At 37.3% G+C, this 22,204-nt stretch overlaps 1 protein-coding gene across 1 annotated transcript in view; it reads right to left on the bottom strand.

Moving 5' to 3' along the window:
- MICU2 (mitochondrial calcium uptake 2) overlaps nt 1-21,433 on the bottom strand; it is a 126,033-nt gene extending 104,600 nt beyond the window's left edge. Inside the window, exon 1 of the mRNA XM_038573487.1 lies at nt 21,192-21,433. Coding sequence (XP_038429415.1) covers nt 21,192-21,401 — 210 coding nt within the window. The 5' untranslated portion in view covers nt 21,402-21,433. The remainder of the gene's footprint in view (nt 1-21,191) is intronic.
- Between the last annotated feature and the right edge of the window lie 771 nt (nt 21,434-22,204).

Raw genomic sequence — 22,204 nt, 5'->3', positions numbered from 1 at the left:
CTACCCCTCCCGTTTGTGCTCACTCTCTCTCAATTAAATAAATACAACCATTTAAAAAAAAGAAAAGATTTTGGTTTTTGAACTAATATCCAAAAGTTTGTTTTTTTTGTGTTTACATACTTTAAACCCTATTTATTGAAATATCTTTAGATAGCTACGTAGGTACTCTGTTGTGTGCAACTGCACTAAAGTTTGCACACAAATGGAAATAAAGGCCTTTTGTTTCCTTTTATTATAACCACAAATCACTGCACCTTGTTAAGTACTTCAGATTTTTAAAAATGCCTTCATAACAAGAGTAAAGAGGTAAAGCCATTGACAGGTGGTGGCAATGTTAACCATATCAAAGAATATTGCCTTATTTTTTTGCCTATTGTAGAAATCATGGAATCTCAGAAATAGAATGCTCTGAAACTGGATTACACCAGCTGCTTCACACTCTCCTATAAATCTTAATGAATGATCCAATGTATTTCAGACCTTACACCATGTGTGGTTTAGATTTTAATGGATTTTTTCAGCTTTGGCTTGGAGTTCACTGACATAACTTAATATAGTATATTTATGATAACATTTTGATATTAGAATGTACTTGTAGGAGATGAGCAGGGGATAAGCCAGACATTTTACCAAGCATTGGCAAAACTGGTAGATTTTACTAGCAAAGGCACTGAGATGCATGTCATTTGTATTTCTGTTGATGTTTACAAATTAAATTACCAGTAAATAAAGTAATATATAGATTACACAATACAAAAAGACAACTAATAAACAGATATGACTATATATTTTGGCAAATTAATTTACTATTCAAGCAAATCACTTAAGACCTAATAAAGATTTGCCTAAATCTTTCTGCTTTTACCATATTCCCTGGACAAGTTTCATGAGAATATATCCATGCTCTCATTTAATAATTTCTGAAGAGAGTGCAACAGTGGAGATTTAAAAAGATTCCATAACAGACTCTGCTTTATATTGACTGGAAAACCAAACAGATTATTTTAGTTTAGTTTAGTTTTGTTTTGCTTTAAAGTAGCACCAAGCACAGCTAAAGCAAACCAATGCTAAATAAATAAATGGAAAAGAATTTTCCACTTTACTATTTCAGATGCCACTACTTCTAGTACTCGGTCACTTTTCTCCTTCAAATCCTCCTCCACTGTTACAGCAGTTGGTGTCAAATGAGGAATCATGAATTTCTATAACTTAACCTGCAAGTACAGGAAAGAAACAGTATAAAAGTGTGCCAGTAAATCATATACTAAATTAGCAGAATTGTTAGCATTTGCCTAGGCAACAGTGAGGTGTGTACTAAATATGAAGTTCTCTGGGTGCATGTTAACGAAAAATCTTTATTTTGACCCCTGAGAATTTTAGAATCTTACATAAGAAAACAAAACCAGTGAAAACGTGTAGCTGGTAAGTTGTTACATATGTACGTTAAGGGTAGGTACGGGCAGAACTAGCACTTGGGTAATTCTGTTAAAATTTACTTGGTGATAATTAGTCCTGTACTCTGTAACTAAGAGAATAATAATTTTAGTTAACTCTTGGGAAAAGTAAGGAAAGAAAAAAACAGATATATTTGTAGGTTAGAATAAACAGAGCCTAAAGTAATGAAATGATTCAGGGAACCCAAATCTCCAAACTTGAATTGTTAGGAAAGTCCCAAAGAGTAACTCTGAATATTTAATTAAAGACTTGGATGGATTCTGTCACTTAGAGGGTAAAATTAGTTTCTAAATATTTATGGCTATTGTTTAGATACTTTTAACTTACAAACTTTATTTTTTTTTAAAGACTATTTGATAGAGAGAGAGAGAAAGAGAGTGAGTACAAGCAGGAGTGGCAGGCAGAGGGAGAGGGAGAAAGAAGCAGGCTCCCCACGGAACAGGGAGCCTGATGTGGGGCTTGATCCCACAACCCTGGGATCATGACTTGAGTTGAAGGCAAACAAACACTTAACCAACTTTAAAAAACTTATATATATAGGGGTGCCTGGGTGGCACAAGTCAGTTGGGTGTCTTGGTTTTGGCTTGCGTCATGGGATTGAGCCCCACATGGGGTTCCCACATAGGTGCAGAATCTGCTTGGGGCTATCTCTCCCTCTGACCCAACTCCTCTAAAATAAATAAATCAATCTTTAAGAAAAAGTTCATATAAGTACTATGTATTATCAGTATTAATAATATTCCAATGAACTTATAAGTAGACCCTTAGGCTCTGAGAACTTGAATAACTCAACCTGCTCACAGGATAGAGGGTAAAGAGAATAAACTTGAAGACTCTCCTTCAGACAATGTGCCTTTAATATTTAAAGGAGAGGGATATGGTAATTGACCAAAGTATGTGTACCATTTATAAAGCTATACACAGGATAAGCTACTACAGTAAGGCTAATGAAACACACTGGCTAGAAAAGAGAATGTACAATCAGAACAGAAGTGAAGAACTGGTGAGAGGGAAGAGTAAATATCGAAAAGTAAAGGTACATACCGTTAATTATCTGATTTGAAGGTAAAATCATCGAAAAGCTAGGAGTAATGGAGTAAGACATGATAAAAGCAGTGAACTAGAAGATTAAATTTTAGACATTTCAAACATTTCATAATATGAAGAAAAACAAATACTTAGAAGCCAGAGGGACGAAGGATAAAACTTAAAAAATTAGAGCAGAGGTTCTAAACCCCACACTACATAGTCATATCTCTTAGTGTTCATAACTCCCTGAAATTTCATGTGAAAACGTGTATATGCACTTTTAGGAACAAAGTATATACCTTTTATCACATTCTTTTAAAAATTTTTAAAAATTATTTATGCATTTATTCATGAGAGACACAGAGAGAGAGGCAGAGGCAGAGGGAGAAGCAGGCTTTCTGTGGGGAGCCTGATATGGGACTCGATCCCAGGACCACGACCTGAGCCAAAAGCAGACACTCAACCACTAAGCCACCCAGATGCCCTGTTTGATCACATTCTTAAATGGATTCACAGCCTAATTAAAGATTAGAAATAAGTGACAATGATGAATCGGCAAACATAGGTGATAATATGGTAAAATACAATGATTAGTAAAATAAAATGTTCCAATTTTAGTGCCATATTAGACTCAATCTCTGTTCAACATACAGTTGTAGGGATCCCTTAAAATTTAAAAGAAAAAAAAAAGCTTCCCAAATAGGACTAAGTAAAAATAAGAAATTTATTAATTCCAGGTCCTTTAAAAAGGTCTTACATTTTCCACCAATTAATGTAGATTAATTTAAATAAAGAATACACAATTGCTGTCTAGCTGAAACAAAGCAATGTACTAAAGGACATCTTTGCTGTATAAAAATACCAAACAGAAGTTTGGTCTTAATGAAATCTTATATGCCTATCTTTACAACTCTTTAAAAATTGAGGTATAATTGAAATACAATACTATAATGCACAATATTGATTTTTGTATCACTATACTTTTCCACCGATATGGTGCTAAAGCCATTGTAGGGTGCTTTCCTCAAACTAGACACTACTCTATATAAAGAAACCATCATCACACTAAGCATAATAAATACTTACCAGCTTTTAGTAGAAAGGCTACTAGAGAAACATGGATAAGAAGAGACTGGGCAGCAAGGACATGGGGCAAGAGACAGTCTCCAAAAGGACAAGGACAGCTCACTTTCACTATAATGAGCCATTATTTCAATAACATGAAAGTGTAGTATTTTGTTAATAATATTATCTTGCAAAGTTTTAAGAAAAACTTTCCTACTCAAGATATAAAACCCAAAACTTTAACAATGACAAGTATTTTTAAGTCATAGTAAAAGGAAGATGGTTTTTACATTCTTTTTGCCTTTTCAATTTTCTGTAATATACACATATTTCAAGAAAAAAGCTAATATAAGTAATCTTTAAGAATCAAGATATAGCCAACAGCTCCAAATCCCTTTCCTAATATATTCCAATGAATTTCAATAACCATAATAAAACAGTATTTTGATGGTGTATCAAGAAGCAATCTTTTCATGACTGTAATTTAGGATAGATTTAATCACTGTCTAGTGGTCAAGTCTACTCTTGAAACTCAAAATCCTAATTTAAAAACAAAACAATTGTAGTACTACATAAAAAATTACAACTAAAACATGATTAGTTAGTATTAAGTCTGTGTCTTTGGCTCACATTATACCACTGTCCATTTTCTGTTGCAATGATTAAATACCAATGTTTGTTTATAGTCATTCTTTTCTAGCTTGCCATTAACCTATCCCACACTTGGTAGGTGTACTAGAAGAGATAAGACTTTCATATTATACTTCGATGAATGTAGGACTGATAATCAGATGAACCTTTAGCCAGTGCTCAGCTGTTTACTACTTTCTCTTTGCAGTATTCAGTCACAGCCATGGGACACACACTGAAGCAACACATAAAAGCAGTACTGTACCACAACAGCAGTTTCCTGACATGGACTTCAACCCTGGAGCAATTCCAAGCATTCCACAACTCCTCGACTATGGGTTTAAACAGAGGCAGAAGCCACATTTGGGTTCTGCTTCTGATTTGAGCTGGTTTTCCTAACTGGGCAAATTATGAGCAAATAAACTTAAAAAATTGCCTTTAAAACACTTTTAAGAGTGTGATTTAATCTCTTGGTTACAGTGCACACACACAAAAAACATAGAAATCAACCCATTTATAATTTTTAAAAAAGATTTATTTATTTGAGGAGAGCAAGAGCTATCACAGAGGAAGAGGAGGAGGGAGAAGCACTCACTGCTGAGCAGGGAAGTGATGCAGGGCTCAATCCCAGGACACTGAAATCATGACCTGAGGGGGGGGGGGGGGGGGAAGACGCTTAACTGACTGAGCCACCCAGGCACACCTATAATTTCTTATTATGTATAATCTTCTAATTCTATATATTAGCAAATGAGAAAAATGACATGATACTCCCAAACAGCAGATATACACTAAGTTGATCATATTTTGTTTTGAAATATCTAGGATAATTTGTGAAAAAAAACTGCACTTTACTATTTAAGGTTTATTATGTCTAATTCAAAAAATGGTTTGCATTTTCAGGGTAGACAACAGCTAAGTCATGAAGAACTGAGAAGGGAGACGCTTGGAACTCAGACATAACATGAAACAAGGTATAGAGTTCCTAGTACATAATACATAAATCATATAATATATATGGATAAATTTAGGATTTTATAAGGCTGTATTTCTCAACAGTAACCATAACTCTTATTCTATATATCGCAGATTCATGGAACTTTTATAGATGTCAATAAAAATTTTCTACATGGACCAGGCTGTACTTAAACACATGATTTATTAACTATTATTTCTAGAGTGAAGCTATTTATAATATGAAACATTTAACAATCTTATTTCATTCAATCTTATTCAATTTTTAATCCATATACTGCTACTAGTGGTGGTTTAGGATATGTTTATTTGGTGTTGTGATTCATGAAACTCTAAAATTCACAATAATAAGAGCATTAATTTGTATACATGATCTACTACAATATATGTTTTGTAGAATATGAGTAAATAGGAATTTTTTTGCGTGGGTCCAGCTAAGCAAACCTAATTGCAAAAGGGAAGATTAAAATAAGTTTCTGCTTTGATATTACAATTTGTTTTTCTTTTTTTCTTGGTACCCCCTACCCCCGAGAAAAGTACCACAAAAGATTTACAGTAGTATATGTAAGTGCTGCTGTCCTCCTAGTATACAAGGAAGGAAAGTAAGACAATCTCTCATTCACGTAAGACAAATAGCTATGCCAAAAGCACAAATTACATCTAATTACAGGGTATAACTTTGTCATCTTTCTTTTCATAATCTAGCCATTTACACACTTTGATTTTTTTACTTCCATTTAGGTTTATTAACATCAAAGCTTTGTCATCACTTATCTGTTTCTAGAGACATTTTTACCTGAGGCAATAAAGAATAAAAATGTCTTCACATTCTTGCTTTACTGTTGACTAAAGGAAGCTTTAGTCTTCCCTGGCCTTTCAGCATTTCATGGCTATTAAACTTCTGTATGTTGCTGTAAAGTATACTGCCCTTGGCATACCAATTTTAAATGTACTATCATTAAACCCAATGTACTGCACACATATACATTCCAATTCAAGTATACTACAGTAAGTTCGTGTTACCCATTGATAATGATATTAACATCTTTTACCCCTTTTTCACAAAAATAATCACCACAAATATAGTCAGACAACTATTGCAAAGAAAGCAATACCAACTTAATTTTATGAATTGTATAGAGTTATCACAGCAAATTAAAATAGCTCCACTGTATTAATTACACAATCGGGGTTTTTATTCACTGATACATAATAGAAATGCATTACATCGAATGAAACTTACAAGTTCAATTCCCAATTAATATATTTGTTTGACGGATTAAACACAATGATCCATATTCCTTGCTTTTATTTATTTAAAATTTGTGACCATTTGTTTAAGTTGGGTCATAGCCACAAAATAGGAATTCAAATGTGAATTTAAATATTATAAGAGGAAAACAAACCATCCCTGGTGTTCTCTTACTATTTTAGACTTTAAATATTTTAAAATTGGACATCCACATGCAGAAGAATGAAACTAGACCACTCTCTTGCACCATACACAAAGATAAACTCAAAATGGATGAAAGATCTAAATGTGAGACAAGATTCCATCAAAATCCTAGAGGAGAACACAGGCAACACCCTTTTTGAACTTGGCCACAGTAACTTCTTACAAGATACATCCAGGAAGGCAAAAGAAACAAAAGCAAAAATGAACTATTGGGACTTCATCAAGATAAGAAGCTTTTGCACAGCAAAGGATACAGTCAACAAAACTAAAAGACAACCTACAGAATGGGAGAAGATATTTGCAAATGACATATTAGATAAAGGGCTAGTTTCCAAGATCTATAAAGAACTTATTAAACTCAACAGCAAAGAAACAAACAATCCAATCATGAAATGGGCAAAAGACATGAACAGAAATCTCACAGAGGAAGACATAGACATGGCCAACAAGCACATGAGAAAATGCTCTGCATCACTTGCCATCAGGGAAATACAAATCAAAACCACAATGAGATACCACCTCACACCAGTGAGAATGGGGAAAATTAACAAGGCAGGAAACCACAAATTTTGGAGAGGATGCGGAGAAAAGGGAACCCTCTTGCACTATTGGTGGGAATGTGAACTGGTGCAGCCACTCTGGAAAACTGTGTGGAGGTTCCTCAAAGAGTTAAAAATAGATCTGCCCTACGACCCAGCAATTGCACTGCTGGGGATTTACCCTAAAGATACAGATGCAATGAAACACCGGGACACCTGCATCCCGATGTTTATAGCAGCAGTGTCCACAATAGCCAAACTTTGGAAGGAGCCTCGGTGTCCATTGAAAGATAAATGGATAAAGAAGATGTGGTTTATGTATACAAAGGAATATTACTCAGCCATTAGAAACGACAAATATCCACCATTTGCTTCAACGTGGATGGAACTGGAGGGTATTATGCTGAGTGAAATAAGTCAATCGGAGAAGGACAAACATTATACGGTCTCATTCATTTGGGGAATATAAATAATAGTGAAAGGGAATAAAGAGGAAAGGAGAAAAAATAAGTAGGAAATATCAGAAAGGGAGACAGAACATGGAAGAATCCTAACTCTGGGAAACGAACTAGGGCTGATGGAAGGGGAGGAGGGCGGGGGGTGGGGGTGACTGGGTGGCAGGCACTGAGGTGGGCACTTGACGGGATGAGCACTGGGTGTTATTCTGTATGTTGGCAAATTGAACATCAATAAAAAATAAAATTATTATTAAAAGAAAATCTCCCCATTAAAAAATATTTTAAAATTTAATGCCATGATAGAGTATGTTACTCATATTAAACTCATAATACCAATTTTTCTTCAAAATAACTTATTAGATGATACTTTTAGCAGCAATGGAAAAACTCACCAAAACACAGCCATTAGAATTTTGTGGTATTTAGCCCTGTATTCATCATACTGTTGTTTCTAAGCTCTCATTCTTCAAGAACTCCGTTATCCCCTTCCCACTAACTCTGGGTTTTTCTCTTTAGTAGCAGTCATTATAGGTCCCTCTGATATGGTCTATTTTTCCAGAGCAGTTCACAACCAGGCTCTTTTTGCCTGTTTTTTAATAGACGGAAAGTCTATTAAATTAGGAATTAGGTCAATGGCCAGCTTCTAGGACTAACCCAAACCTTTGCTTTCACTCCTGTTACAACAGAAGAAGAATCCTCTTTTTTTTTTTTTTTTTAGAATCCTCTTTTATTGTCAAAGTCCAACCTTTCTACCTATGGTCTTGACTCCATATAACTTCCTTTCTCAAAGACCTCAACCTATAATTATCCCCTGAAATATCTGTAACAATTTTTGCTTTTTATTACATCAGCTCTATCAGCATTCAAATGCCTCTATTGTCTCACATTAAAAACAAAACCTAACCTTGGTCTCTATCTTGCCTCTTCTTGGATAGCTAGCCTTCACAGTTAAACTTGAAGAATGAAGTATCTCTATTCATATTCTTTGCTTCCTTTCTTTATCATTTCTTAGCACATTCCAATTAAATTTCTGTCCCCAGGATTTCCCTGAAATTTCTCATCAAGGTCAGGAACACATTCCCTACTGCCACACCCAAAGCCCAACTTTCTGTTCTCACCATCTCAGCAGCCAACAGACCTAAGTAAACACCCCACCCCTTGAAAGGTTTTCTCAAGACTATACTATAATGTAGAACATTTTGCCACTTATCTGTTTTGGTTATGCAAATGTCCCACTTTGAGATTATAAAAAAACTACCATATGAAACTTCTTGCTATACTTCTTACCATAATGATGCTACAGTATCCTCTTTATGAAACTGTAGAAAATAATTGTCTTATTCACAGATTTAGTTGTTTCTAAGCAACTGACTACTATGAAGCATATAACTGGCCTGTTCTCCTCTTTGAACTTGTTGCTAAATTTAAAATCAATTTTATGATTAACCTCAAGCATAACACAAGATCTTATAGCATTATTTTATTTTTTCTATATTCATCTGAATACTACTTTTCTCTCCACTTATTGCCCACAATAGCACTTTTTAAAGCCATTTAAAATCCTCTCAGCATCAAGCTCAGGATAAACATTCAAATACAGTTTAAAAAAAAACCAAAACAATGACAGCAACAAGGTCAGTGGGGGAAGCTGTCTACTTCAACTTCTTAGAAGTGGCTTTTCTAGGCATCCTCTTCCCTCTTTCCTTCTGATTTTCAGAACCTATTACTTAGTATCCCCTAGCAAGTTGTTTTGTGTTACTTAGGCTAAAAGTCCTCTTCTTTTAGAACAATTCAGAATTGGCTGCAGCTCCTCTCTTCCTTCTTCCCCTTTGCCAGGGATAAGGAGTGTAGGGCATGGCATGTCCAAGGCATAGCTTCCAGGAGACTGGTTACATACAGGGAGATCCACTATTCAAATACAGATCTTCGGGGATCCCTGGGTGGCTCAGCGGTTTGGTGCCTGCCTTTGGCCCAGGGTGCGAGCCGGGATCGAGTCCCGTGTCGGGCTCCTGGCATGGAGCCTGCTTCTCCCTCTTCCTGTGTCTCTGCCTCTCTTTCTCTCTCTCTATCATAAATAAAGATTAAAAAAAAATACAGATCTTCCTTGAGTTATGATGGGGTTACATCCCCCAAAAAACCCACTGTGAGCTGAAAATATCCTAAGTCAAAAATGCATCCAATAGACCTAATCTACGAAAAATCACAGCTTAGCCTAGCCTACCTTAAATGTGCTCAGAACACTGACATTAGCCTACAGTTGGGCAAAATCATCGAACACAGAGCCAGTCTTATAATGGAGTACTGGCTAAATTATGTAATTGACCTAAACTACTGAAACTGACAAATAGTATGGTTGTAAGGGTATATGCTGTTAATTACTCTTGTGATCACATGCCTGATTGGGAGCTGCAGCTTGTTGTTGCTACCCAGCATCATGAGAGTAGGTACCACACATCACTAGCCTGGGAAAAGGCCAAAATTCAAAGTATCGTTTCCACCAAATGGGCATCACTTTTGCACCACTGTAAAGTCTAAAAACTGTAAATCAATCACCAGAGGTTGGTGACTGTCTGCAAATTATGACGGTCATGGATTGAAACCCTCTGAATAAAGCAGGAATCCATGAGTCCAAATGAATGAATGAATGAATGAATGAATGAAAGAACAGTGGAGAAGAGAAAGCCTCATGAAGCCTTAAACTATCTTCCCACAAAACACTAATTAATGATTGTAAAATACACATTAACTTTACAATGGAGAAACCTGGCAGACACCATCTTACCAAATGATAAAAATTAGTATCATCAGTAGCAATCTATATCATATGCCTCCTTAATATGATACATTGAGAAGAACACAGCAAAGCTGTAGTGTTATTCTTAACAAAAATACATAAATCATGAGGAAATATCAGCCAAATCTAAATTTAGGGATCTAAATTCTGCAAGGTAACTAGCCTCTGCTTAGTGAGGTCAAAGGGCTTTAAAATTGCAAACAAGTCTTAGAACAATATACATGGACTGAAGCTTGGAGGGAAAGGCACACTAATTTTGAACTGAATTTAGCCATTTTAAACATAGCTTTAGTTGCATACTCCATTTATTCATTCACTCATTCATTCCTCAATTAAATAACTATTATGAGCCACAGACTGCTAAGTGTTGTTAGTAAAATAATAAAAATGAAAAATTATGTATAAGTACTTTAGAATGGTAGTTGCACAATTTAGCCAAGTGCCCTGTCACTTTATCACAAGAACTGCCTTTCCTCCAGTTTCCACTAACATGTTCCTCGCTTCCATTTGAGACCTCACCAGAAGTACCTGTAACATTCATAGCTGTAGGAACAGTCTCTTCAAGGCAATCTAGACCATTTGTATCATATGTCTCAAAACTTCCCCTGCCTCTATCCATTAATGCCTTATCTAATCCAAAACCACTTTCAGTTTTAGTATTTGTTTCAGCAGCACTCTAATTCCCAGTACCAAAATCTGTTATTAGTCAGGGTTCTCTAGATTCTAGAGAGGAATCCATTCTAGAAATGCGCCAATAAGGTAATCCTATATCCTATATGTATAAAGGGAGAGAGACAGAGGGAGGAAGAGATTTATTTTAAGAAACTGGCTCATCGGATTGTGGGGAACAGCAAACCCAAAACGTGTGGGGCGGGCTGTAATTTCTGGATTCAGGCAAGGTCTCTATGTTGCCTTCAGAGACCAAATTCTTTCTTCCTCAGGAAACCTCTGCTTTGCCCTTAAGGCCCTTCACTGACTGGATTACATGATGGAGGGTAATCTGCTTTACTCAAGTCTACTGATTTAAATGTTAATCACATCTCTGGGTGCTAGGGTGGCTCAGTTGTGAAGCAGCATCTGACCTGATCTATGGGTCGTGAGTTCAAGCTCCGAGTTGGGCTCCACACTGGGCATGGAGCCTACTTAAATGTTAATCACATCTAAAGAAAATCTTCATAGTAATATGTAGACTGTTTAACCAAACAACTGGGAACCACAGCCTTACCAATTTGACACATAAAATTAACAATCATACTGACCTCACTAATTTCCTGTCATCATTAATGTTATGTCTCAATAATATAAAAATGATAATTTCAACAATGTTTATAACCTTTTAATTTTTTTCACTACAATGAAAATATTCTAAACCTCAGTTACTATACCATAATATCAGGAATTTTACAAAGAGCAGTAACAAGTAATTCCATGAGAAATCTCTGATGGAGGAGGATGTATCTTACAACTATGGAAATGTACATCCAACAAACATTTAAGTTTAGCGTTAGAGAGACAATATGAAAGAAAAGCTCATTTTGTTGAGTTCTATTCCTTGATAACAAATAACTGAAGAAACACAAAGTAGAAGTTGGACTCTATTAAATGCTCACATATTCTCAGCACTGCATATGATGCCAGTAAGAAATCCAGTCAGTGCCCTTTGTAACAAGTGGTCAACTGGAGTTTTTCCTGTTGAAACCTGGGTCAGACATTCTTCAACTCTAGGGTCAATTGTTTCAGCTTCTATTTTACTCTTCTTTGTCCTGCTTTCTGATGCTGGAACTGAACCCCCTGCAGAATTTTCTCCTTTGTTAGCTAGAAGAATTTTAGCTTCTGTCAATAGAGGGCACCGGAGTGACACTGAAGAAAATAGAGGTGGGAAGGCATTTCTGCCTTTTTTATTCAGAGCTAGAGCCAAGCGTCCCTCACAGACCAGCCAGGGCCACTTTCAGTCAACTCCAGCAAGCAGATAAAGTAATCTGGCTGTACCCTCAGTATGCAAACTTCCCATTTGGTGGACAGCTTCCATGGCTGCTCTGGTGGGGCCATTAGGCCACACACAACCCACCAGATACCTCTTATGAGCAGCTCCAGGTGCTACTTCTAAAGCAGCTCTGGCCATGCCATCAGGCCACATTCTTCCACTCAGTGGGCTGCTTCTATGGACCAGTTCCAGACCCCACACACCTTGCAGCAATGACAAGCTTCTTCCAAAGACTAGCTCTGGTCTGTACCATCTGGCCAGAGCTACTAACAGTGGACTTACTATTTCTCTGGTAACCATGCCCTCTTCAAAGAGGCTAAATCTCAGCTTCTGGGGTTGGAGGAGCTTTCCCAAGTCCTTAGTTCCTTCTTTTTGAGGCTACTTTTTGACACCTACTACTTGTGAAGCCCTTAATATCCTTTACTCCTTTAGAAGTCAACCACCTTTTACTAGATAATTCTTTATATTAAACCTCGTCATTCAAATTACTGTTTTAAATTTCTGTCTCCTGACTGGACTCTGACAGAGATCAATCCTACCTTTAATTTCATAATCTATAACTGTTCAAAACCAATCCAGGAACTAATATTGTTAAAATGTTGGGGTGCCTGGGTGGCTCAGTCACTTAAGCATCTGCATTCCCTCTCTGCCCCTCCTCTCCACTCCCATTCAAATAAATAAATAAATAAATAAATAAATAAATAAATAAATAAATAAATAAATAAAATCTTTAACAAATTGTTAAAATGTCCATACTGCCCAAGTGATTTACAGATTTGATGCAGTCCCCATCAAAATCCCAATGGCATTCTTTACAGAAATGAAAAAAAAAATCCTAAAATTCATATAGAACTACAAAGATCCTGAAAAGACAACCCAATCTGGAGCAAGAAGAACAAAACTGGAGGCATCACACTTCCTGATTTCAAAATACACTACAAAGCACAGTAATAAAAATAGCGTGGTATTCGCATAAAAACAGACATATGGAACAGAATAGAGCCCAGACGTAAGACCACACACAACAGGAAAAGGATAGTCTCTTCAACAAATAGTGTAAAGAAAATTGGATATCCGTACGTAGAAAGATGAAATTGGACCCTTATCTCATACCACATATGAAAATTAAAGAGGATGAAAGACTTAAATGACAGATCCAAAACATTAGACCTACTAGAGGAACACAATGGGGAAAAGCTTCTTGACAGTGATCTGGGTAATGATTTTTCTCAATGTGACCAAAAGCACAGGCAACATAAGCAAAAATTATCATGTGGGATTGCATCAAACTTAAAAAAAAAAAAAAGCTTATGCACAGCAAAGGAAACCACATAGTGAAAAGCAACCTACAGAATGCGAGAAAATATTTACAAAGCATTATCTGATAAGGTGTTAATATCCAAAATAAATAAGGAACTCACACAACTAAGTGGCCAAAGAAATGAATATAAACTGGTACAGCCACTACGAAAAGCAGTACAGAGGTTTCTCAGAAAATTAAAAATAGAATTACCATATGATCCAGTAATACTACTTTCCAGTATACATTTGAAGGAAATGAAATCAGCACTTCCATATTCACTGCAGCATTGTCTACATTAGTTGTCCATTGATGGCTGAATGGAAAAGATGTGATATGCAAAATATTATTCAGTCTTGAATGGGAAATCATGCCACGTGCAACAATATGGATGAACACGGAGGACATTACGCTAAGTGAAATAAGCCAAATATAGAAAGACAAATGTGACATGATCTCACTTAGCTGTGAAATCTAAAATAGTGAAATAGAAGTAGTTGCTCGAAGTTGGTGGAAATGGGAAGATGTTGATCAAAGAGTAAAAGTTTCAATTATGCAAGATGAACATATCCTAGAGATCTACCATTAAGCATTGTGACTACATTTATAAATGTTGTTATGATACATCAGAAATTTGTTAACAGGGTAAATCTTAAGTGTTCTCATCACACACATATATACATTCAATGATAACTACATAAGGTGATGGATATGATAAATAATTTGATGCGGTGATCATCTCACAATGTATAAAAAATCAAGTTGTATACTTAAAAATTTTTACATGTATTTAAAAATTTTTAAAAAGATTTATTTATTTTTGAGAGAGTGCTCATGCACAGTAGAGGGAGGGGGAGAAGAAGAAAGAGTCGGAAACAGACTCCCTGATGAGCACAGAGCCCTATGCAGGGGCACTATCCCAGGACTCAGATCATGACCTGACTCAAAATCCAGAGTTGGATGCTTAACTAAGGCACCCCTCAAGTTGTACACTGTAAATATGTGTAATTTTTATGTTGATTATACCTCAATAAAGCTAGAAAACAAAACACCCTTCTAGGAGTGCTGCTAAAAATGTGGGAATGGGAGGAACTTATATTCTTCTTGCCTTCTCTTTTGGCTATTGCTTTCATCTAGTGCTTAAACCACACGAACTTTGTGTAACTCTGTTGAAGCATCTGTGAACATACTAGACTTTACTGAAGACTAGAAGGGCAATGGGGAGATCGAAAGGTTACAGAGAATCCAGTCTTTCCAATTTTGTCCTTCCTTCTCCCTTTCATTTCTATGCCCACATTTCCTTATGTGCTCCATATTCTTCTGCCTCTCCTTGCCCCTGAAGCCCAAGCCAGTTACATTCAGGCTCTTATGGGGCTTACTCTCCACCAGAAACTTAGTAGGTAAACCAAAACCAAAACTCTCCCTAAGAAAAATTTTAACCAATTATGAAGGTACAGATCTCATTATATTTACATCTTAATATTTCAGTGTAAGAAATATATGTATATATAATGTATACTATGCATTTAACTATAATATCAAAATATATCAGAATAATATAAAAATATAACATCACAAAAAACACAAAAAATATAACATCACTATTATCAAAATATAGTTTTTATTTATATGGTTAGTTTTCACCATATGTCAGGATTATTTCCAAATTCAAAAACAATTTAACTGGCTTGGGGTTCACAAGTTGAAGCATCTCAGTAACTAGAATGAAAGTGCAATTACCTTTATTTAAATTCTAAAATTAATTTTGATATTTTAATATGATAGCAGAGGACAAAAGCTTACTATATAAAGACAAATATAAAAGTGAATTAAAAATGAAATCTCATACACATGAATAGATGAAATGGACTCATCTTTAAACTTTTGAGAGAAAGGTATACCTATTATTGCTACAAATTCTATCGATTTATTCACCCATTCAATGTTTACCACACCTACTATGCACAAGACTTTTCTGGGCCCTTGGGATATAGCAGAAAAGAGCAAGGTTTCTTATTTACTTATATGTTCTACTGGGAATATGAGATGACAGATCTTTATGAGCTGAAGTGTGTAATTGAGTATATACAGAACATTTAGTAACTTAGCTGATTCTAACCATTTTAGATACTGCTTGTCTAATATTTCTGTAAATGCCAATCAAATAAAAGTTAGACAAGGTCATTTTGTTATACAGTGCAGGTTATTCATTCACTCTTTAAATAAACATATTATGTCCCATTACGTGACTGTAAACATACAAAGGTGAATAAGATGAAGAGACCATTTTTGTAGGAAAAGACAAAATAAACAAATAGATAAAATAACTTTGGAGAGTAATAAATTCTACTCAGGAAAAAACCGATGAGGGGGCACCTGGGTGGTTCAGTGGTTGAGCATCTGCCTTTGGCTCAGGGTGTTATTCCAGGGTCCTGAGATTGAGTCCCACATTGGGCTCCCCATAGGGAGCCTGCTTCTCCCTCTGTCTGGGCTTGCCCATCTCTCTGTCTCACTCATGAATGAACAAATGAAATCTCAAAAAAAAAAAAAAAGTAAAGAAAGAAAGAAAAAACTGATGAAATGTTAGTGGGGGAAATTTCAAAGATATATAAATATACACAAATACACATATCATGGAAATCGAATACCTATGAAACTATATGACATTTGAATTTATTTAGAATAAAAAACATTTATACAGTATTATAGACTAAGTTATTCAAAATTTTTTTTTAAAGATTTATTTATTCATTTGAAAGAGAGCATGTGTATGTGAGCATGCATGGAGGGGTGGGGGTGGCAGGGAAAGAATCTCAAGGAATTGCCCTGCTGAGTGTGAACCCAAAGAAGGGCTTGATCTCAAGATCCTGAGATCTGACCTTAGCTGAAATCAAGAGCTGGACACTCAATCAACAGAGTCACCAGGTGCCCCAATAATTTCACTTTTTAAATATAATTTTTAAACAAATTTTTCATTAAAAGCAAACGAAAAAAATCCTGTTATGCAGTCAGGGAAACATAGCATTCAACGTCACATAAATAACTTGGAAATTAAGATAAGGCCAAAAATACAAACATTTTGAGAATAAATGAAATATTGATAAAATTAAAAAGAAGGCAAATACTATTACTGTTTTGTCAACTGTGAACTATATTGCATTTTACTTTGGCTTTATGGCTTTTTCTTTACCTTCCCCCCAACCCCTCCAGTTTTAGGTCTTATTATTACAATGATATGGATGGTTCAGAAAAGCTTTATAGTTAGTCTGATCTGACATAGCATTGAGGATTTACTTAGTCATATGAAAATTTGTTTTCATTAGTTGTAGTTTATCAATATATTACCTCTAGCTTATAAAAACAAAATACAATAACAGCTTTTGTTACTGAAATACCTGCAGGAAGAAAATAATTTTGCCATTCTGACTCTAACCACTCCTAACGGCTTTCACCACTGAAATAATTTTGTTTTTAAATATATCATTGTTTATTAACAATGCAGCTACCCTTTATAGAAAAATGGACTGGAATAATAGAACACTTTTATATTTCCCCTTCTAATCATTTATCTGATTTTACTATGTCTGAACCAATTAAAATAATATTTTAAAGGGAGTAATAGTAAAATCTTAGAACAGTTTTCAAATATTCTTAAATGTTTCAGAAGAAGCAATTTACAAAAAAGTAAATATTATGCTCAGGTGCTACAAAGCAAATTCTCTAAGGATCTGTAGGATGAAGTGTTTTCTTGCTCAGCTGAAGTCACTACATATTTTTAAAAACACTACAATTGCATTTTATGTAACATCTGCAACTCAGATTCTTTGCAAATTTATCTTCTAAATGTCTTTCAAATTATCCACTAACTTATCTCTCTCTGGAATTCCAACAGCTCCCTCATCCAGTTTTCAATTCATTGTCTTCACTAAAGTCTTGATACTCTTTCTAAAGGTCAAAGCCAAATTTGTGATAGAGAAATATATGTAACTTTATGCATGAAATAACATGATATAGTGGCAGATTGGATAAATACTCTGATTTCAAAGATGTGATACTTTGAGATACCTGTAACAATAACAGGAAAATATCTGAGATTTCTGTTGACAACAAAGTCAGCTGTTATAAGTACTACATCTTTTTGCCTAAATCTGTAACTGAAGAAAATGTTAAATTATAGGTTAATAAAAAAGAAAGTATTATTTTTCTATTTAAAGTCATAAACTCCCTGAATTCTATGTCTGCACCTTTTGGGGTACAGGAGGGTTAAGAACCCCCACAACATCTCCCTGTTATCTTCAAGATAAAAATTTCTGTCATAGAGCTTAAGGGCACCTCTTGATGATTCTTTGCTACCACTCATCCCATTTTGAGCCTTATCTTTTTACAGCTCACATTCTACACAGTCACTCTTCTGCAGAATTCTGCAACATAATCCCTTTGCTTATAATGTTCTTCCCATTCTTTTGCCCAGCAAACTTCCAGTCATTCTACAAGTGCCCATATATCTATCATTACTTCAAAAAACCAAAACTGTTAGGTGCTCTTTCATTGTGCTTCCATAGCACCCAGAACTTACCCCTATCACATTTACCAACCTGAATTAAAATTGCCCTCCCCTATTAAAACATAAGCATTTGAACTGTACTTCGAACTGCTAGTCCTTGCATACCGCTGCAGAACAGGCACTTCAATAATTACGGAGGGATGGAAAGAAAGAAGGAAACTCCAATTTATTTGTTGTTTCATGACCTTGATTTCTTCTACCCTTACTTTCTGATCAACCCTCACAAATGCAAGCTGTTGGTCACCATGGGAATCATGAAAGTATAGAATTCATTAATATAAATTCCCTATTTTTTTTTAAAGATTTTTAATTTGCTTATTCATGAGAGACACACACAGAGAGAGAGAGAGAGGGAGAGGGAGAGGCAGAGACACAGGCAGAGGGAGAAGCAGGCTCCACGCAGGGAGCCTGACATGGGACTCGATCCCAGGTCTCCAGGATCAGGCCCTGGGCTGAAGGCAGCGCTAAACCACTGAGCCACCTGGGCTGCCCTAAATTCCCTATTTTTACTGGAAAACACCTCTGTGATGACCGAGAGTGAAGGTCATTATTACTATTGTTAAATATCCATGTCAGGAAGATTCTACCATCCTGCAATAACTATACTATCAAGATGGTATGTGTATGTATCCATCAGTAATTCTCAACTGTGCACACATGACTCCAAAGTGGTGGTTGTGGCAGAGGGATTAAGAGGCCCCCTTTTAGGGCAGTATTATCAGAATGACTGAGGGAGAGGGAGAGTTTTCAAACTACAAGCCCCTCAATTGAGCCACTGTTGCTGAGAGGAATGTGTGGTCATCTGCAAGTCTACCGTGGTGGTAAAAGGGATGAGAACCACTGTTTTGAATTGGTCCAAGAGCAGATCAAGCAAATGCTGTGTCAAAAGACTTCTTAAAAAATGGATAATAAAATGAGGCTGGGTGGTCAGTCTGTTCAGCTACTGACTCTTGATTTCAGCTCAGATCCTGATCTCAGAGTCATGAGATTAAGCCCCATCTTGGGCTCTTCATTGGACTGTGGAGCCTGCTTCAGATTCTCTCTCCTCCCTCTACCCAGCTCATGCATGCTCACTTGCTTTCTCCTTCTGTCATAAAAAAACAAAATAAAACACAAAAAAAACATAAAACCAGTGGATAATAAAATCGTTTCTGCATTACTTCAACTAGGCCGAAAGTACTACAAGTTGGAGGCGGGGAGAGAGCTGGGGAAAATTCAAAATATACTGGTATAAAATTGAAAACACAGGTGGGCTAGAAGTGGTACCCCCACCCCCCAAAAATACAATGAGACGACTAATTGAAATGAGAATCTACAAATTGCTGAGGGGATAAAAATTGAAGTCATGTTCTGAAAGGGAGTGAATTACTGTAACTTCTGAGTACTGATAAATTATAGTGTTACTACAAAGGGCTTTGAATGACAAAACTATTTATTTATTTATTTATTTATTTATTTATTTATTTATTTATTTATTTTTAAAGATTCTATTTATTCACGAGAGACACAGAGAGGCACAGAGACACAGGCAGAGGGAGAAGCAGGCCCCATGCAGGGAGCCTGATGTGGGACTCGATCCCAGGTCTCCAGAATCACACCCCGGGCTGAAGGCGGTGCTAAACTGCTGAGCCACCTGGGCTTCCCGAATGACAAAACTTTTAAATGTGGATTTTATCCTAGGCCCAATGAGGCAGTAATGGTTTCTAAAGAAGGGTAGATTCTGTGGTTAAACAGTGATATACTTGGGATGATTAACCCAAGGGTCCTCACAAGATGAATTAAGAGGCTGAGAAAAGAGAGAAACCAAAGATGAATAATAAATTGAATCCCTAGCACCAGAAGAACTAACAAAAATGCTACAAAATACCACAAGACAGATCCTTCCATCTATGATCAGAAATGGCAAAAGGATGAGAAATTTATTGCATTATCTGTGTAGCATCTTAATTTAAGTAAAAATATCATTGACAAATGACATTATCAAATAATAAGTAAAAAATATCATTGACAAATGATATTTTTTACTTATATTAAAGTAAAATTTGATTTTAATTCACAAGGCCTCTTCCCGTCTCTTTCATCGTATCTGATTGTTCCTTGGGCTTTTCATTAGAAAGGAATAATGTAAACTTAACAAACAGAAAGAATACCTGCTGCTGGTTTTCAAAGCAATGCACACACTAAAACTTATTAAAAGTCTATAAAATATCTAAAAAGCAGTAATTTTTCAAATCTTCAAACACTTTACATGGCAATTTTATATTGAAGTGGGGAACTTTTTACCTTTAGTACCTGGAAGTTTTCAAAGAGATGTGTTTTGCTTAGTGCTTGTAGTCCACTGAAGCATTAAGGTTTATAATCACGTAATGATGTTCCTTTACAGTAGATCATACAATCTGTAAATTATCAGCCAGCTAATTTTTATGGTTGACACTTTCATGATTAAAAACAAGTCATCTCTTAGGGACAGCTTCACCGTGCTATACAAAGAACCAGCCAAAGCCTCAGTTACAAAGGTGGACTTTATGTCGGGTGGGGACCTGGACACACAGCCATCACGGATCTGAGCACCCCTTCCCCACAACAGAGAGGGACAGGGGTCGCCGTGCTGCGAGAACGCTGCAAGTCACGAGTGCCGAAGTGAGACAGGCTCCCACTCATCACCGCCAGTTCACGCAGGGGGCTTTGTGTGTTTGCCTTTCGCGGAATTCTCACCAAAGAGCCTGACTCTCCGGGCCCTGACCTCGAATGACCTCGGGGCGCGCGGGGGGCGGGGCGCGGAAGGAACGCTCGCTGCCTGTCGGGGGTCTCCCGCAGCACGGCCCCTACCTGGACTCGGGAAGAGGAGCCGGGGCTGCCCGCTCCAGACCCTCACCCTCCATCCCCGGAGGTCTGAGGGCGGAGGGGCTTGGCTGGGCTGGCGAAAAGGACAGATCCCGTACCTGTGCTAAGACGGTGAGGCTGCCTTGGGGTGCCGCGACGTTCTTGCGGCCATGGTACCATACCACTCCTGTGCTTGCTAGGGCTGCGCCGGCCACGGCCGCGGTCAGGGGGCCGAGGCCGGGCAGAGCTCGCCGTCCCGCCGCGACCCCACGCCGCAGTCTTCCGCTCCAGGCTGCCAGCCAAGCACCTCTTGCCGCAGCGGCCGCCATCTTTGCGGAAGCGCCCCATCTAGGAGCCCGGAGAAGTCGCGCGCAGCCGCGGATCTCGCGAGACCCGGCCGGCCTCCGCCTGGCCCCTGGAGCTGGCGTCCTGGCGGGCAGCGGTGCGGGGAGAGCTGCGGGGGGGGGGGGGGGGGGGGGGGGGGGAACCCGGACGTGGTCAGGACGCGACCCCGAGTGGCCTCCCCGGTCGCGAAAGAGAGTTCCAGTATTGTGTAGGCAGGCCCTACTCTTTTCGTTGGGAGAGTGTGTCACTCGCTAGGGGGAAGCCCGTGTTGAGGCCCCGCGGGTTCGAGGGAGGCGCGGGTGGGTGAGCCAGGCCCTCGGGACAGGGATGTGCTGGATCGTGTGGTCCGGCCCGGGTGGACGGGATCCTCCTAGTGAGGAGCTGGACCGTGTGGAAGCCGTCTGAGCGCTGGAATCCCATCCCTGCACATTCCCCACAACTGCACTCGCTCCAAATTCCACAAGCCCACGCGTGTTAACGATTTCTTCATTGTTGTTCTGAAGTGTGCAGAAGCTGCAGATACTTTCCCGCAGGCGGTTTAAAATAAGATCAGTTAGCTCGCCCAGCTTCTAGTAAACAAAAAGCTTTTAAAAATGGTTTTTAAAAAATTGTGTGCGTGTTCTTACTCTAATGGCTAAGCAAACTTCATTGATTTTGAAGTGTGGTAAAATATACACACCGCAGTCTTCACCATTTTTATTTTTTTTATTTATTTATTTATTTATTTATTTATTTATTTATTTATTTTCTTCACCATTTTTAAGTGTACGGTTATTAGCTCAGTTGT

The sequence above is a fragment of the Canis lupus genome, chromosome 25 (assembly GCF_011100685.1).
Source record: "Canis lupus familiaris isolate Mischka breed German Shepherd chromosome 25, alternate assembly UU_Cfam_GSD_1.0, whole genome shotgun sequence".
Taxonomy (NCBI): Eukaryota; Metazoa; Chordata; class Mammalia; order Carnivora; family Canidae; genus Canis; species Canis lupus.
The sequence above is the reverse complement of the archived record's forward strand: the minus strand, read 5'-3'. Positions and strand labels throughout refer to the sequence as shown.